The 19,996-nt window shown below is 38.3% G+C and overlaps 1 protein-coding gene across 2 annotated transcripts in view; it reads right to left on the bottom strand.

Moving 5' to 3' along the window:
• Window positions 1–19,996, bottom strand: part of reck (reversion-inducing-cysteine-rich protein with kazal motifs) — a 187,806-nt gene that overhangs the window by 95,517 nt on the left and 72,293 nt on the right. For both annotated transcript variants that reach the window (XM_036125404.1, XM_036125403.1), the window contains exons 3-6: window positions 9,813–9,887; window positions 2,896–2,932; window positions 345–430; window positions 166–213 (exon numbers count right to left, since the gene is read on the bottom strand). In XM_036125404.1, coding sequence (XP_035981297.1) covers window positions 166–213; window positions 345–430; window positions 2,896–2,932; window positions 9,813–9,887 — 246 coding nt within the window. The remainder of the gene's footprint in view (window positions 1–165; window positions 214–344; window positions 431–2,895; window positions 2,933–9,812; window positions 9,888–19,996) is intronic.

The raw sequence follows: 19,996 nt of genomic DNA, 5'->3' as shown, positions 1-19,996 counted from the left end.
TATTTACAGAGGGTTTCTTTGGAATAAAAATTGTTTGTTTGTTTGTTTGTTTGATGGATTACAATCAATCACATTGATGTGGCCTTTTCCAGAGCTTTGAGTTAGAATTACAAATTTGTGAGTTGAGTGAACCTCTTAGCCTTCACTTTTTTTAATTAGGCTTACCTCTGTGACCTTTTTGCATGCTCTTGTAAAGTCATTTTTAGATGATGCCTGGAAGAAGAACACAAACAAATCTATTTAGGTAATTTTGTACTGAAGTCCATTTAGCAACAACCAATAAAAAGAAACTGAACAGAAAACACATGATGCAAGGATAACAGTTTTTGCCGTCAGAATCTCACCTGTTTGCATTCTCTACGACACTCGCCTGAAATGGCCAGCTCACAGCAACCGAGCCCGACCCAACCATCTGACTTCTTGGAAACACCTGGAAACAAATTAAACAGCACTGGACCAACAAACTCTGCACAATGTTTCCATAAACACTGAAGCTACTTATCAATAAAGTCTATTAATGAATGCTCTATATGTGACTACTCCACTTGTTTAGTTTTTTGTGTTTAAGTGAAAGTCAGTTTAAGCCGGGCTTACACTGTACGAGTTTTTGCCCTTTTCGGGCTGATTCTTCAGTCGTGCGAGCATTTTTTGAATGGGGCCGAATTTCAGCTCGATCATACAGGGGGGGAGGAGGGGTGACTGGCTTCTCACGACTACCTCCCGATCAGGAATCGGACGGTCGGTTAAAAATCAAACTGTTTTTGAAATTCAGTCGGCCGTCGTGAGGTTTTCGTGAGCGCATCCTGCTGTTCAAGCAGAGCTACGATGGGGCGCCCTCCTTTCCTCTCCCTCCCCTAGTGGGGAGGGAGATCGGGCGTCCCCGAAGCGACCTCCGCCCGGCCCGGGACCCGCGGGGCCCGGATGTCGGCTCGCAGGGGGGTTGGGGAGGGCGAGCGTTCCAGTCCGCGCGACGCGCTGGCCGTCTGTTTCTGTACGCCTCCGCTCATGGGGGGGTGCGGGCCGGGCAGTCTGCAGTGCCGCGCGACTGCCGGGGCGTCTCGTCTTTCCTCTCTCCCCTCTCCCCTCCGTTCCCCCCCGACGCCCGGTGTCTCCCGTGGGCCTCGCCCGAGCCGGGCTCGACCCCGTGGTCTGGGTACCTGTCACCCACCGGGGCACGACGTACAGTGTGAGCACTCAGGTCGCGTCCAAGCGTCGCACCGTACAGTGTGAGAACACAGATCGTGAGCGGTGAACTTTTAAACCCCGCGGTTCCGTCGCACAGTTTGAGATGTATATAAGTACCACAACTGAAAAACTCGTACAGTGTATGCCCGGCTTTATCACAGACAACTTTGTCAAAGCCGTGGTCCAGAGATGAGGAAAGTCATTAAGTGTGGTTGGGACACTGAGGAGTCTATTTACGGCAACAGATTAAATCCACAGAAGGGGCTGGAAAGCAGCGGAGGTCAGAGAATTGATCATATCTCACTGTGACAGAATATGAGGAAAGATTTTCCCTTACATGTTCATCTTTGAACATTCCTAAGAAGGCCTGGAGGCCAAGTGTTTAGCAGGTACAAAAGGAAAGAATAAAGGCTCCATAATCTGGAAGCCATTAGCACTCTGACAGACATTTTTTTCTCCAAATGTTCGCTGTAAAATTCCAGCTTTTGATGCCTTGTCTGTTTTGCTCAGCTGTTCTGCTGTCTGAGTACAGCCCTACCAGCTATCATTCCTAATGCAAACAGACAAAGACAAGGGTTACCTAGATCTGTGTATTTTAATATTGTGTCTGTTTTTATGGTAAACTATGTAAGGTGACCTTGTGTGTCAAGAAAGGCGCCTACAAATAAAATGTATTATTATTATAGATCTAAGTCATTTATAGAGTCAAAACTTGTCCTTATAGAATCAAAATAAGTGTTTCATCAAATGAAGCATGGTTGGGCAGGTGATAATTTTTGCCAAATTTTCATCTAATCTATATTAGGTCTGTGTCTTTTATTGATGATGAGGTTCATGGCTAGCTAAAAGTAACGTGCAATCTTTCCAGAGAACTGTGTTTAGTTTCATCCTTTGTTTTGACTGCAGGGATGTTATACTAAAGTTGTTTTATACCGTTTTTAGTACCATATAGTTTACAAAATGTGGCATAATGGAAAAATGCCAGTTGTTTGAAACAGTTATTGTTATAAAAGGTATTTTTCAACTGTTATAAAATGTAATGTGCGTCCTTGCGACCCCTGCTAAGGCAGTCTTCTAGACTGCTCAGCGGTCCGATCAGGTAGTGACACAGTGTATCGTAATGCTCCGAATATCCATCGGATACACATTTTAACAGATTTTTCGCATTGTATCACATAAAATCAGTCAGTAAGCACAATGGTAATCATATATCATATATATGGTGCATCAATTTTAGATAAAATTTAAGGATTTTAAGTGCACCTCATACTCCGAAAAATACGGTAATCAATATTTAAAGTTACAACTAAATATTATGATCCTGAATCTTTCTTAGGCCTTCTAAATTATTTAGTAAGAACACTAGACTGAGAAACTTCAATCTGTCACCGAGATTAACATCAATAATTCATCATTATGAGATTGCACAACCCTCACCTAGTACAGTTGCATTCATAAGCACTGTTATTTGCATTTTTATTCTCTCTCTCTCTCTCTCTCTCTCTCTCTCTCTCTCTCTCTCTCTAAGAATGTAAGAAAATCCTAAAACCGGTCAATGTGGATATCTCGGGGGAAGAGGGGTTCGACCACGACTACAGTTGGGTAATAAACTTTTGAAGGGATATGGAAAAAAGCTGTTCTCCTACATAACAATTCAAACCTAAGGTGTCAGTGTACACTACACTGCCTTTATGAGAACCTTTGACTTACCTGGGAGTGTAGAGTTGATACACGTCCAAAGCTCATTCTGTAGAAACAAAAAGATTAATGTCAGTGTCCATCAATATCAACCCTTCAAATCTCGTAAAACTAAACTGATGTGGGGATTTTTTTTTTTGCAAGTTCAAAGGAAGTGTTCCAGATTGATTTGCAGCCTTTTTTTGAAAAAGCTCCAAAGTGTTGTGTACCAATGATTTACCAGTAAATTTCAACCAAGATATACACCACTGTTCAAAGGTTTGGGGTCACATTGAAATGTCCCTATTTTTGAAGGAAAAGCACTGTACTTTTCAATAAAGATAACTTTAAACTAGTCTTAACTTTACAGAAATACACTCTATACATTGCTAATGTGGTAAATGACTATTCTAGCTGCAAATGTCTGGTTTTTGGTGAAATATCTACATAGGTGTATAGAGGCCCATTTCCAGCAACTATCACTCCAGTGTTCTAATGGTACAATGTGTTTGCTCATTGGCTTAGAAGGCTAATTGATGATTAGAAAACCCTTGTGCAATCATGTTCACACATCTGAAAACAGTTTAGCTCGTTACAGAAGCTACAAAACTGACCTTCCTTTGAGCAGATTGAGTTTCTGGAGCATCACATTTGTGGGGTCAATTAAACGCTCAAAATGACCAGAAAAAGAGAACTTTCATCTGAAACTCGACAGTCTATTCTTGTTCTTAGAAATGAAGGCTATTCCATGCGAGAACTTGCTAAGAAATGTGTACTACTCCCTTCAGAGGACAGCACAAACAGGCTCTAACCAGAGTAGAAAAAGAAGTGGGAGGCTGCGTTGCACAACTGAGCAAGAAGATAAGTACATTAAAGTCTCTAGTTTGAGAAACAGATGCCTCACAGGTCCCCAACTGGCATCTTCATTAAATAGTACCCGCAAAAGACCAGTGTCAACATCTACAGTGAAGAGGCGGCTGCGGGATTCTGGGCTTCAGGGCAGAGTGGCAAAGAAAAAGCCATATCTGAGACTGGCCAATAAAAGAAAAAGATTAAGATGGGCAAAAGAACACAGACATTGGACAGAGGAAGACTGTCTTGTGGACGGATGAATCCAAGTTTGAGGTGTTTGGATCACAAAGAAGAACGCTTGTGAGACGCAGAACAAATGAAAAGATGCTGGAAGAATGCCTGACGCCATCTGTTATGCATGATGGAGGTAATGTGATGGTCTGGGGTTGCTTTTGTGCTGGTAAGGTGGGAGATTTGTACAGGATAAAAGGGATTCTGAATAAGGAAGGCTATCACTCCATTTTGCAACGCCATACCATACCCAGTGGACAGCGCTTGATTGGAGCCAATTTCATTCTACAACAGGAAAATGACCCTAAACACACCTCCAAATTGTGCAAGAACTATTTAGAGGCAGCTGGTATTCTATCTGTAATGGAGTGGCCAGTGCAGTCACCAGATCTGAACCCCATTGAGCTGTTGTGGGAGCAGCTTGACCGCATGGTACGCAAGAAGTGCCCATCCAACCAATCCAACTTGTGGAAGCTGCTTCTGGAAGCGTGGGGTGCAGTTTCTCCAGATTACCTCAACAAATTAACAGCTAGAATGCCAAAGGTCTGCAATGCTGTAATTGCTGCAAATGGAGGATTCTTTGACGAACGCAAATTTGATGTAAAAAAAATCTTATTTTAAACACAAAATCATTATTTCTAACCTTGTCAATGTATTGACTCTATTTTCTATTCATTTCACAACGTATAGTGGTGAATAAGTGTGACTTTTCATGGAAAACACAAAATTGTTTGGGTGACCCCAAACTTTTGAACGGTAGTGTAATCTATCTTACTACCCTTAGACCACAGGGACAGTTTGAACCTATGCATTTTCTTCTAAGATCTGTGTTTACTTGCTGGGCCAGCTTTATTTATGCTCCATTGCCTTTCCAACTGGTGGCTAAGAAAATGTATGTCCCAGACAAAGTTCTACATCAAACTATCACCCTGACCTCCAAACTGTAACCGCAAACAATATATCATTACTGACAGAAGTAATTCGGCACAATGAAGAACATAGTGTGTTGTGCTTTTTAACAATTACAGTCCCATGTGAAGTGTTATAAAAAATAGAATGTATTGAGTAATCAACTGTCTGACAGACACATGAAGCATATAATTTCGTCAATAACTCTTTGGTAAAAATAAGGCTGTAAACATGTGCATGTGAACACATTTGGGCCAATAAGGCAAGGCAAGGCAAGGCAAGGCAAGGCAAGGCAAGGCAAGGCAAATTTATTTATATAGCACAATTCAGTACAGAGACAATGCAAAGTGCTTTACATGAGCAAAGTGCAGTACAGCAACACAAATCATGTTGACTTGATTATCTAATTTTTAACCTCCTTTTTATGAATACATAATGTGTTGACTACTGTCAGGATGGAAGGATGATTTCAACCAGTATAACAAAAAGTGTTTCTGAACAGGATTACCTAACAATAGCTTTAAGCCTGTTTGGTGCCATAGTTATGTTGTATTAAATTATTATGGAGCTAACTTGGTTTGCAACATTTTGTGTCAAATGGCTGTTGTGATGAATTAGTGGAGATAAATCCAGCTGTTTAAAGATGACTTTCACCTTCATTGTGACTGCACAGCTCCTTCCTGGACTAGACTCTGTCAGATGGAGATCGGGAGAAGATGACAGCTGACAAAGTCAGCATTTCCATAATTTATGAATGATATTTAATCTTTTAAATGTATTTTTTTCATTTTTTTTTTTACTTTTGTTTGTACCACTTTGAGATACCCAAGGTACTCATGCTGGTGTAACTTATGTTACAGGGGTTTCTAATATGAGTTATTGTAGATGCTGATGGGTGTAGGCAGGAATAATCTCCTGTACCAGTCTTACAGCTGATCTGAATAAGCCTCTCACTGAAGAAACTGTTGTTGTAATACAGTCTTATTATCATTGTTATTATTCTTACATAATATTATTGTTTTAAATAATTATCATCATTATTACATCCAATTTCATTGCTTCATCTTTCTTTTACCGCCACTCCTATACTGCCAGGAGGGCATGCAATTTACTCATTTAAATGGGGCATCACAGACACAATCTTTGTATATAACCTGCAACACCCCTACTTAGTGCACACGCATTTTTTTCACCTACGCAATTTAGCTCTCTTTATTTGGAATCTTTGAAGATTAGGCTCTAAGAGTTAATGCTTGACCTGCAGTTCTTCTTATGAGTAAGCATTGCACTGAGATGGAAGCTGCAGAAGTAATTACTGAAGAACATCTTGGAATGGATGGGATGCCTCCAACAGTCAGGTCTGATGGGACATGTGCAGGAATTGGGACGTGTATGATGTTTTCTGGTGACTGCATGTCAGTGGTCAGCTGATCCTGGATCACTAACAGTCATGTGTGACAGAGAAGATGAGAATGAAGCCGTAGATCTCTTGGCTTCATGGGAAAACGGTCATTGCCTGCTGTTTTGCTCCCTGTCAGACCCAGGCGCTCCACTGGGCATGGATGCGCTGCTACAGACATGTTGCTCTATGCTTTCCCTCCTCTCAGCCTGATATCCCCAACTCTAGTAAGAGTGACAGAACAGGGCATGTCTTTGATTCTGGTGGCCCCATGGTGGCCATTAAAGCCCTGGGTGGCAGAGATAATCCACATTCTGTCAGCGGAATCATTCACAGGGACCTGCTGTCTCAGGCTCAAGGGGAGATTTATCATCCACACCCAGATCACCTAGCTCTCTGGGCTTGGTCCGTGAAAGGTCAAATTTTAATTCAACAGGTCTCCCTCCTGAGGTCATCGACACCGTATAAAATTCTAGGGCTTCTTCTACTCATTCTCTTTACAGTAGTAAATGGCGGGTTTTTGAGGAATGGTGTGGGGAAAGAAAGGCCATTCCCTTTCAGTGTTCAGTGGTGGACGTGCTCTGCTTTCTGTAGAGCTTGTTAGAAAAAGGTAAGGCTTTTTCAACACTTGAAAAAGCCTTACCTTTTGGTAAAAAAAAAAAAAAAAAAACCTGTGGGTCAGGACCCCCTAGTGTTTGGTTTCATGATAGGGGCACAATGTAAGTTTCCAGTTTCTAAGCCTCTGGTGCCATAATGAGATTTCTCTTTGTGCTGAATGCCCTTTGTCATCATCCCTTTAAACCTTTGGAGGGTGTTGGCTTGAAGTTTCTTTCATTGAAAACTGCACTGCTCTTAGCCTTGGCTACAGCTAGGAGAGTAAGTGAGTTGCATGCACTTTCAGTCAGCCCGCCCTGTTTACAGTGGGTACCCGGGCTCTCTAAGGTGTGCTTGAGACCCTACCCCACTTTTGTGCCAAAGGTGTTGGAGTCATCATACAGGTGCTTGATGGTGGAATTGCTGGCATTCCATCCACCTTATTCTCTTCAGCAGAATAGCAGAAGCTTCATTGCTTATGTCTAATGACAGCTTTAAGAGCTTATGTGGACAGGATAGTCTGTTTTAGAAGAGCTGACCATCTGTTTGTGTCTTGGGCCACTGCTCATAAGGGCAAACCTGTCTCCCGCCAAAAGTTAGCACACTGGATTGTGAAAGCTATATTGCTGGCATATAGGTGTACAGGCTCAGAGCCCCCTAAAGTGGTGAGGGCTCATTCTACCAGGAGCATGGCCATTTCTTGAGCTTTGTTCCGCAGTGTGTCAGTTTAGGACATCTGTGCTGAAGTTGGTTGCGTTAGCAGATTTAGTGTTTACCGGTACCTTGCAAGTTTTACAAATCACTGTGGTTTATTTCTGTCAGACTGGCGAAGTAGTAAAACCCCGTTTTGGGACCGTTTCCCCCACCGCTCCTTGCTGCAACATATTTACGTGCTCTGTGTTGTGGTTTGAGAGGGCGGCGCTTTGTGACGCCGTGCCTGGGTCCGCGATTACGATTGGTCGAGAGGAAGTAGTGACTGTAGCATCAACTAATATGATAGGCTGAAAGGAAGGAAGGAAAACTGTTTCTATATCGAAGTTTTATCGACCGTTTTTTTTCCTATCACGCCACACGTCTATCGATCGATATATATTGTTATTGAATTATCGTCCAGCCCTAGGCCATATCTCCCATAGTGAAACACCGAGCGAAGTTAGAAAAAGAACGTTGGGTTACTTAACGTAATCCCTGGTTCTTTGATTACAGAGTGAGGAGTTTCACCAACACATCCCTTCTTGCATGGAAAGAAGAAACCTGTCTAGAATGAGTTAAGGGGGTAGGTTGGCCATGATAATGGTTGGTGAGTGGAGCCACGGACACGGCTCAACCTGTCGGTTACAGACAGATGTTATGTCATTAGAGCTTCCGTAGTTGGTCACTCCCATAGGGAAACACCTCACTCTTATCAAAGAATCAGAGATTACCCAACATTCTCTTTAATTAGGCAATATTTCCAGCATCAATATTAAAAACAAATTAATTATTCATTTCCAAATAAACTCTGGCCCTCTAGTCATACATTAAAGTTAAATAAAACCATTCCGTCATGAAGCTTCACTTTAATCTCAGCCATTAACTTTAGTGATAAATGAACACTGAAATAAACACAATAATAACCGATAGATATCATCTGATTGAATTGCTGCGGTAGATTCAAAACAGTCTGCCCCTGGAGGTCTCCTACTCCAGGGCTGAGGAGCTTGATCACCCACTCAGCTTACAGCTGGGTGAAGCAGTGATAATGGACATAACAGGCATTTTACAACTAAGCCATATTTTAACAAACCAAGCAGATATTTTGGGTTTATATCGCCTAAAATCACTCTAAAAGTTAATTTTGTATCAAAGAAAGAGTAATGTACGAAACTTTAGTACCTTCTTCATTCAGCCAATACTGTAAAGAGCTGCAGCCAAGTGAGAGGGTCATGTGATAGAGGTGCTCTTTGTTTGCCAAGGAACTGATGCTATACTACCCTCTGCTGCAGCCTTAGTGAACTGCATGTGATTTAAACTACCACTGATAGGTAAACTTTAGGACCGAAGCAATGTTTATATATTTTTAAACGACACTTTCATTATTGATAATGTCGACTAAGTGTTTCAGCCCTAATTTTAGCAATAGTAAATACATTCTAGAAGTTGTGCTGATAGATATATTATTATAATGTCAGGGGATAAACATTTCCGCAAAAAGATATTTAAATGTCCAAACCTCACTTAACAGTTAGCATGTCCAAGTCTGTGTGTATGTTGATGTTTTCATGTTTCAATGTCTCTTCCTCCACCATTTAAATGATCTATGCTTAGCATCTTTTCCATTAATCTCTAACTGCTGACTCAAAGCCATGCCTGTGGGTTTTCAGGATAGAACCTGTAGCAGACATTGCGTTCACAATTTGTTGCCTCCCCCTTGTGTGATCCATTTGTGTTGAGAACAGCTATGTAGTGGCACCTTTTATTTTGAAATAGGAGATGTATTTACATCAGAAATGGATGTTTTAGTCCTGTTGCACTGCAGATGATTCTACATATGTTAGAAATGAAAGAAGCTCCTTAAACTGATGCCTGTGGGAATATAAAAGTTTCATTTTGGTCTTTAGGCTAAAATCTTAAATTCACAGACTTTCGGTTTGAGTTATGAGAACATAATCGTCCGGCTTTTGAAATACATTCTTGGATGGGATGGAGGATGGTTGGCAGACTGAACCTTCAAAGGAATATTTAGTTCCAGAGAAAACACAAATAAAAACTGTCAGAAACTTTTCTCCCTTTTTTATATTGCATGGATCTAAACAGAGTTGGAAAAACAAGACAGCATGATCAAACTCCCTTGTGACAAAATCACTCAGGACTTATAATATCACACAAGTTTGAAATCCTTTAGATCTCTGTACAGTCAGAGATCTAAAGAAAACACAATTGTCCTTTAATGTTAGAGGCAGCCATGAAAAGAAAACTGACTCACCACAGACTCTGGACAGTAGCTGGGTAACCTCTGGAGGAGATGTTTTAGGCGTGATTCACTTTTTATGGTTGCAAGCTGTGGGATAAAAAAAAAGAAAAAAAAAAGGACATTTTTAAAAATATAACAAACCTTTTAATGTCCACATTCTTACTAAATGGATGATACAGGACTATATATGAAAAGTTGCCACGTCATTATCTTTTGCAAAAATCAACAGTTGCAAACTCATAAGTTTAATTGCATAAACTAAATTAGAGAAGTAAAGAAAAAATGCATGACTCCAGAGCTCAGAATATGTACATAATTGCTATAATTTTACCCCTTAAAGCAGCAGCAAAGTAAAGCACCGGATAGTTCACTCGCAGCCATTAGCTTTATGCACACACCTAGGTCAACATTAAGGTTTGACACATCGCTGTAGAGTGATTAATTAAGTATTCCTTAAAATTTCCATTTATACATTCAATATATATCAGTCTCAATTTTCAAGATTTTTCCATTAGCTTTAAGGACAGTATGGACAGTATGGACAGTAACGTTAGTTATTATTCAACAAATTATTAAATACCACAGGGCTGGTGCCTAATTGTGATTCTGTCATTTTGATATGCCGAGTTTTGCTAATTTTTGGTCTCTCGACAAAATTTGTGAAAATCTTTACTCAAGAATTCTGGCCAGGACATAAATATAGATCTTTTGAATCGCAGATTATGAACAGTGATACATAACTTTGTAGGAAAATAGTGACATAAATGTATGCAGTTTATGTATCCAAACCAAATCCAGATCAAGAACATTGACTCTAGTTCAAAACCCAGAAGAAAAAAAACAGCATAACATCTTTAGTCAATTTTAAATGAGTCTGTCCATGTTATTATTAGTTTTCTGGTTCTAACTATGGTTTCAGTGTGGTTACTGAGTAATTGAGCTCATCCTCTAAATCTAAATTGGGGATGGGCAATTACTGTACTGTTTGTCATTATAGTATTTAGGGTTCCAAGCCCGCAGCGCAGGCGAACGGCTATGCCGTTTGTCTGCTCTGTGAGCAGAGAACCCTATTGTTTTTCGTGTGTTTTTAAATTATTTATTAATATTATTACGGAATTAAAACGCGTTGTGCAGCCCACGCAGATTTGTAACAAATCAATTGGATCAGGTATCTAAGTTCAGAACGTGCGGCCCTACTCAAACCCAGAAATTCAGACCCCTCAACAACTAGGGGGCGCTATAATAAAGGACAATGCGTTTATGCCTGTAACCACCAAACTACTGGTCCTACACTCAAAAACTTGATGTCACTTTGTTTATTGGATGATTCTGCAAAATAAAGGGAATTGGCACACCCTTCGTTTCCCAGCTAGTTTTCGCGCTACATGGCTATAAAGCTTAAACCTTTCTAGTTAAACTCCTCCTACATATTTTGTGCAATCTGCGCAAAACTCCATATATAACCATGTAATGGACAAATAAAAAAGTTAATGCGGCGGATTTTTGAATTTTGCGAAAAGTAACGCTAAAATAAGTGATTGTTAGCTAGCTAGCTCTAAATGTAATTGCTGATTATTCTAAAACCATAACAGATTTTGACATGTCCTTCATAACACATAGTCCAAATAAGATTTTGCACATGTGACCCGCGTTTGAGGATCGTCCATCACTAGGGGGCGCTGTGATGTCAAGAAATCTACTACGCAAGAATGGCTTATCGGATTTTTACAAAACCTTTTTCATCCCCTTCCAGTAATAGCCCTTAACTAAAGTCTTAAATATGGTAATGATTGAAACAAGTGGGCGGGGCCTATTTCCAAAAGTGTGAAAAAAACCTTTAAAACTTCAAAAAATTACTTAAAATCAATTTTGTGGTGTAACGATCTCAGATTTTCAGGATGTATTCCTTGAATAAGGTGTAACAATTCTTTCGCTGCATGTATTGAGGTTTTTCAAAGTTGCACACTCTGATTTTTTAAAAGTTTGTAAAATGGAGAAATCAATGTATTTTCCACAAATATTGTTCAATCCCCCAAAAAATGACCTCTATTTCTAAAGCCCATGCACACTAAACAGAGATTTCAGTTTGGTAAAAATCCAGGCGATTTTGAGTTATTTACAAGACATTAAAATGTAAATGTGCAAGACTATAAAGTTTAATATTTTTTTTTCTCTCAAACGCTTTTTTCAATGGGCATTTAAAAAATCACGTAAGTAGATAAAGCACTCTTTGAGATCCATGAATATTTTCAGAATTTTAGATCAAACCGTTGATTTTAAATGAATATTTTTCATATCAAATTTTCAGAAAATGATGTTGGCTGACACCTGCTGGTGAAAATGTAATATGTATACAATTGAATAATGTAATACAATTGGTTGCCGGACGCGGCGGGTGCACACTGCACCGTAAACCAAAGGATTCTGGAAAGGTAGAAATTCAATGGATCCTGTTCTGGTATTGGAACATGAAATTAGAAAGGCACAAGTTAATAAAGAGAATGTGGTAGATATCTTCTTTGACATTGAAAAAGCTTACGATATGATGTGGAAGGAAGGATTTTTGATCAAATTAATGAAGATGGGAGTGGGTGGTTCAATGTTCAACTGGATAAAGGATTTTCTTCATAATCAATCTATTTAAGTAAGAATAGGAAACCAATTATCAGGAAATATTTATGTTGAAAATGGTATCCCCCAAGGAAGCATAGTTAGTCCATTATTTTTTTTATTATGATTAATGATAATGTTTGAAGATTTGGAAAATAAAATGGATGCTTCTTTAAATGTAAGTTTCATCATTAAAAAAGTTCAAGAAGCCATTAATAAAATAGAAGATTGGTCCTTTAGATGGGGATTCAATATTTCTGTAGATAAAACAAAGGTTTTGTTTTTTTTACAAGGAAATAAGTTTCTAAGAAGAAATAAAGTTACAAATTTATAGATATGACTTGGAAAGGGTAAACCAATTTAAAGTTTTTGGTATATGGTTGGATGAAAGGCTTACTTGGAAAGTTCATATTGAGAAGATAATTGATAAATGCAAAAGAGTTATAAATGTTATGAGGTGTTTGGTCGGGAATGAGTGGGCAGCTGAGAAGAAGGCATTGAAATCAATTTATACAGGTTTGATTAGGTCTGTTTTTGATTATGGATGTATTGCTTTTGGTTCAGCATCAGTATCCTTACTTAAAAATTGGATATTGTTCAGTATCAAGCATTGAGATTATGCACAGGGGCCATAAGAACAACACCAACAACATCAGCATTACAAGTAGAAATGGGAGAAATGCCACTACAGTTGAGGAGATTACAATTACTTTCCATTTACTGGTTTCAGTTAAAGAATCATTGTGAAACTCATCCATGTCAGGAAATTCTAATACCAAGTTGGGAAAAAGGGAAGAAGAAATTAAATTATTTTGGATGGATAGCAGATTCTACTATAATAGATCTTGAACTATCTCAAATAAATGTTAGTAAAACAGTTATTAGATCATTACTTCATCCATCTATGTTGCCTGAAATTGATACGGATCTAACTTTGTTTTATAAACAAAGAGGATATTTCAGATTCAATTATGGTTCAACAATATATAGACAAAGAATATTATTGTATGTAAACATTTTTACAGATGCTTCAGAAGATTCACATAATAGGAATGGTGTTTTGTTTGTAGTACCAGAATTTAATTTTAAATCAGGTAAAAGAATCAGTGATGAAATTTCAATTTGCACAGGAGAAATGTTTGGTATCATGTTGGTAAAGACCTTAGGATAGATTGAAGAAATTACACCATTAAGAAGTTTAGTTTGCTCTGACTCAGAATCATATTCATTTAAACACAATCATTCAAACAGTAGACCTGATTTATTAGTAGAAAGTCAGAAATTGTTATTAATAGTTTATTTTTTTATGGCTTCCTTCTCATATTGGAATAAAAGGGAATGAGATGGCAGATGAATATGCAAAAAAGCAAGTAAATGTTGTCTAATTGATATAATAGTTCCATTTAGTAAAGGTGAAATAAAATCAGTAATTAAGAAAAGGATTAAAGCAAGATGGCAGAAACAGTGGGAAGAAGAAAGAACTGGAAGATGGTTTTATAATTATCAAAGAAAAGTGGGCTTTATGAGAAACACATCAAGGAATAGAAAGGAGAAAATGGTGATATCAAGATTACGCTTTGGTCATGCAGGTTAAAATCGCATGTTATTTAAAATAGGGAAAAATGCTACAGGAAAATTTTATTTTTCTTTTGAAGAAGAAACAGTGGAGCATTTTAGATTATTTGTTTGATTGATTTGGCTCAACCAGTCTCCTTCAGCACTTTGCAATGAGTCTACTCTGTGGAGTGTATATATTTGTAAATCTGACTGATGACGTCAGTGCTTCACCAGCTATGAACCCTACCGCACGTCACTGATAGATAGATATATCTATCAACATCTGCATACCTTGATTCAAATGAAATGATTTTAGTCTTATTTAACACTACAAGCTACAAGGATAATAAGAGAATATCTTGGTTGAACTTAGAATAATAGCATTAATGGTTTAAAGGGTCACTGTAAATTAAGAAAATTCATTATATATATATATATATATATATATATATATATATATATATATATATATATATATATATATATATATATATATATATATATATATATAAGGGCTGTCAATCGATTAAAAAAATTAATCTAATTAATTACATACTCTGTAATTAATTAATCTAAATTAATTGCATATAATTTTTGCTGTGAAAGTATTTTAAATATTTAAATTCAAATGATTCAATGAATAATCAGCATTCTTTTAACAAAGTAAAAAAAAAAAATCATAAAAAAGGCCTATTCATAAAATATACATGCAAATATTTCCATCTTACATGCTACTTTTAGTGAAACATCACGGAGAGAGGGCTTAGTTTTAAAATTGAGCTGTCATTAGAGCAAATTCAAAAACTATTGTTTTCAACAGCAGACAAACTGATCTAAACAGATGCCAATGAGACATCTGGAGACATTAACTGAAATAATAATATAAAAGATAACCTGAATTTAACAGACGTCAACATATTCCATAATCCAATCTACTTTTTAGGCTAATTATACACAATTTAGACCTAGTGCTATTTTAACAAATAAGCATTTTATTAGTTATTATCTCTTATCTGATGTATTTCTGATGTTTAGCACTTTGTTTTACCTCGTGTTAAAGTGCTCTTTAAATAATGACATTCATGATGATTATGATCAGAATAAACTTTTCCATCACCTCCCAGAAGCTGGAAAGAAAAGAGACAAAAACAGTTTGTCTTCTTTTCACACCTCACTTAATAACTCTAATATTTTTTGTCTAAATACTTTAGCCTAAATATTTTAGGCTAAAATATGACAATTTTATTTGTTTTTCTTCAATCCCTCGGTGATGTTTAGTAATTTCTGCCAAAGGCTGCAGCATTTTGATTTAATTCATCTGAATGCAGTATTTGCAAGCCATACTGTGTTTGGATGAAAAAAAACTGCCTGTGATTGGCTTTAACAGCCGAGAGAGCGCGCAGCTGGTGTTGGAATGAGCAGGTGCGCGCGAGCAAAGTAGCGCACGAGCAGAGATGGAACTCGTATGCATCTTAAAGTTGCTTGTGATCCGCCATAATAGAAAAGAAGAAGAAGAAGAGATGAAACTCACCGCGAGGACAGTGGGTTGAGAAGAGCTTTTCAGACCGTGCCAGACCGGTTTTAAGCATTGAGGGTTGTTTCACTGCGCGCTTGGATTGGTTCCTGCGCGCTCAAACAGAAGGCATGAATATCGTTACACTGTTTCACAGAGTTGAGCGGCAGCGCTGTCTTCTTCTCTGTCTTCTCGCGCCTCCCCTGTGACTCTTTGGCGCCCCCCAGGGGAGGCGCGCCTCACCGATTAATCTGCGTTATTTATTTTAATGCGTTATTTTTAAAAAATTAATTAATCGAAATTAACGCGTTATTTTGACAGCCCTAATATATATATATATATATATATATATATATATATATATATATATATATATATATATATATATATATATATATATATAGGGAACAGTTCATGGTGGGGGTTTGAGGGTCTCTGTTGATGCTATGGGCTGGGGACATGCAGCGCTGGGATGAAATGTCCTTAATGGAGGGAAGAGGAGCCCCTATGATCCCTTCTGCTGTCCCCACAACTCTCCTCATTTTCCACCAGTCGGAGGTGCTGCCGCCTCCACACCACACAGAGAGACAGCTGGTCAGAATGCTCTCTATGGTACTTGTGTAGAGGGTTGTGAGGATGGGCAGGGGCAGTTGGGCTCTCCTCATCCTCCGCAGGAAGTACAAGCGCTTCTGTGCCCTCCTCACCAGATGTGGTGTTCACAGACCAGGTGAGGTTGTCCGTGATGTGCACCCCCAGGAATTTGGTGCTGCTGACCACCTCCACAGCTGAGTTGTTGATGAGTTTGTGTCATCTGCGAACTTTATGATGTGATTGGGGGTGAACCTGGGGGTGCAGTCGTGTGTCATCAGAGTAAACAGCAGGGGGCTGCGGACACAGCCCTGAGGGGAGCCCGTGCTGAGGGTGATGACATCAGAGGTGGTCTGTCAGACCCGGACCGACAGTGGTCAGGAGGTGAGGAAGTGATGAGGGGTGTGCTGAAGTCCAGATGTTCCAGTTTTTCAACCAGATGCTGTGGGATGAGGGTGTTGAACGCTGTAGTCCAGGAACATGCTCAAAGGGGGCGGTGCGTGGGCTTGGAACCCGTTAATAACTGCTTGCAGTTCTAGTTTCTTTTTGAAACTGTGAACATTTTAATTTATCGGGAAAACAATAAACTCTACATAATGTAGCTAAAAGTATTGTTCTAGTCATGATTTGTCTTGGATGAACCCAGAACACAGCACACACACACAGAGCTAGTTTCCAGAGTTTATTGAAGCACCAAGAAGTGGACGATGAAAGCCAGAGTCATTTACCAGACGAAGGTTGCAGGGGTACAGGAACTGGCAGACGGGAACAGACAGGAACAGGACCAGGACCAGGACCAGGACATGAACAGGAACAGGACAGGCATGATGTTCAGAGGACTTGAGACGAACCGGTGACTATGGACAAACTGAGGTGAGTTCTTATAGAGGTGTGAGCAGGTGGAATGATTCCAAGGTTGATTGCAGCCTGACAGGTGTTCCCAATCAGGGCTGCACTGGGGAAGGAGCATGCCGCATCATGACAGTTCTTCTTGACTGCTGCAATTGTTACTTTTACAATTTTTTTCTACTGCTGGTTCCAGGAGGGCAGAAATAAATATCCATATCATCAAGATTATGACTATATGTGGGTAATGAATATTTGTTAGCTGTTGGGGACCCACCCCAGCCAAATGGAGAACTGGAACTGAATTGCACAATGGAGAAAGACCTGGTGAGCAACTCTGTATTCTCGAATGACTGCAGCATTCAAAACAAATGCACTTTGAGACTTCCATTAAACAGAAAAGGTTTAACTAAAAGGTTGAAAGAGGAAAAGACAGACAATTTAATAATATAGAAGTTTGCCGTTTCATATTACTTGTTCAGAATTTTTTTTTAAATTGAAACATAGAGATATTAACATGGCTTAAACAAAAATATCTCAGGGTTGTTAGAAATGATTGGAACTGGGGATAAAAGTTTTTGTTTTTTCGTTTGGAGCTTAATTATGGAGAACAGTAACCGGAGGCGTTGGGGGTGTATTCAGTTATATTAATAGATTGCACTTAACTTGTATTTGACAATGGATTCATGACTGCTAAAAAAATAATAGATTAGAGGCTTTTTATATTGTAATTTTAGAACAAAATTACAAAATTTTAGAATAAAATGGCAAATAGCATATGGGGAGAATATGGGAGAAATGGAACTGGATAGGATATGATTAAGAGAAACCTTTAACTAAGAATTTTACTGCTGCCTAAAGAGGACATTTTTAGGCGCAACAAAATATCAAATGGCCACATTAAACACGTCATCTGTTACAATCATTTGTGGTTATCCAAATTTCCACTAAGCTGAGGCGAGCCTCAGAGGGACAGTTCAGTCTGAAACATGGACAAAAGATATGATAAAACAAATATGACCGTGATGTAGACATCGGAATGTGATTTTGAAACTAGGCCAGTTTACTCTGTGTCTGGGGCACAAACAGAATATCAGCAAAAATGAGGGCAGTTCCAGATTTGAACGGATTAAAGTTGTAATTGTAATCTTGTTTTTGTTTTGGAACTGTGTTCTTTGATGCTGAATCACGGGGGGAAACCCTTAGAGGGAGAAAGACACTAGAAGTTTATAAAGTTAAAAATAAAATCATTGATAGTGCTCATGAATAACTAAGGCTAGTCACTAAAAAAGTAGATGTTGTATATATTTAAAAGCATTAATAATAGAATTTGTATGATCAAAAGGGCTATAAAGAAATCAAAAGAAAGTTATAAAACAATAATATATATCGGAACAGACAGATTACGCTCCTTGGGAGACATTTTACTTTTGGGTTTTTATTGTTTTTTGTATTTTGGTTATTTCTTTGTTAATTGTGTCATTTACTTTAATTTTTGCATCCCATGCGGTAAAGTAGCTACATTCAAGGTAGTTATGAAAAAATAATTTTAAAGAAGGAAATGTTTTGAACAAGGTTTCAAAATGAAAGAAAGACCTGAACCTCCCCTGGACCAACTTAGAAACTTAGAAACATCACGCTAAGAACTAAGACACTAAAAAGACCAGGTTTTCCTTTGTCACCTAAAATAATAACAGAATTGTTTTTCTCTGAGTTACTGCTTTCAGATGATGGGAGATGAAGCTGTAAAGCCACCTTTGTTCCAACAGAAGACTCTGGAAAATGAGCTCTTTCAGGTTGTATGGTAAGAAGTCATGATCTAAAATAGACATGCAGGGATAAACAAATGTGACTAAATTGTGCTAAGTTTTAACCAACTTAAGCCAGGTAATATTGAGACCTTCTAGCTGAGAAAGGTGGCTTTAGAAATGTCTCATGTTCCCCTTTCCACTGTTTACCTTCCCACTGTTCCCCTCTCTATTGATTCACATTAAGATTTCTATCCTGTCTTCTGCCTTTTTTCCTGCAAAGAAACCTGGTCAAATATAATTGGAATGTGCTTACAGAGAGATTTTAGTCTCTTTTTCTAGTACCAAACGGTGCCACAATGGTCCAGGGGACAAAGAAAAAAAGGTGATGTCATTGACTCCTGCCTAATCCAGTTTTTTATTTTTTTATTTTGGACAAATATTAAAAATGTTTGCATACGCTGCATAGTGGTTTAATAGGGAAATGTGATCCTACCAGGTTTAAGAGAAATATGTTTTGTTTTTGACTGAAATTATACAAAGAGGTTGAATGCTTTGTAAAATATTTTGCTTGGTAACAATTTTGAAGGGATTAACATCTGAGGTAAAGGTGAAGAACTTTAAGAATAACTTGTTTTAGAGGGAATGCTGTGGTTGATTTTGTTTTGAGACAGTTTTACTGTAATTTTTGTTTTAATTTTTTTCTTTTCAACTTATGTACACTACACTACGGATGAAGATGGACAATTCTTGTATTAGACAATTGGATTTTGGAAAAAATCCATATTGGCAAAATGCTGGCAGAATTCCTTGTGGTTTCAGACACAACGATTGGAGAAAGAAGATTCATGGACAATGCAGATCCTGGAACGATGTTGCGCTGCTGCACTCAGACATGAGGACTAAAAATGAACAACTAAAAACAGGGGTAAAGACAGAGGCATTGGATAACCCTCAACGGACAGCAACACGAAACAAAGATGAGTTGGCAGACACCCCTTCTGCATTTCACTTCAGATTTTCCTGTACACAATTAAAAAACAAAACACACATTAGAAACAAAGACATTGGCGGATGCAGTTAAGAGAAAATTTTCAGATTAAAAGCAATCAAGATTACTATTATTAAATCCCTAGGATGTTAATTGTTTTAAGTCAGAGCTGTTATTGGTGAGCGATAAGAGGGTCAAACGCATTCGGACAAGAGGGTCTGGTCTGGAAACAAAGATGGTAGAAGCTCGCTAATATGAGGGTTTTTCTTTTACTTTTCTAACAAAGTTTTTATTTAAATCATCTAATACATATATAGCTATGTTTTGGAGTTTATTAACCCCA

Source organism: Fundulus heteroclitus, chromosome 21, assembly GCF_011125445.2.
Source record: "Fundulus heteroclitus isolate FHET01 chromosome 21, MU-UCD_Fhet_4.1, whole genome shotgun sequence".
NCBI classification, from domain to species: domain Eukaryota; kingdom Metazoa; phylum Chordata; class Actinopteri; order Cyprinodontiformes; family Fundulidae; genus Fundulus; species Fundulus heteroclitus.
The sequence above is the reverse complement of the archived record's forward strand: the minus strand, read 5'-3'. Positions and strand labels throughout refer to the sequence as shown.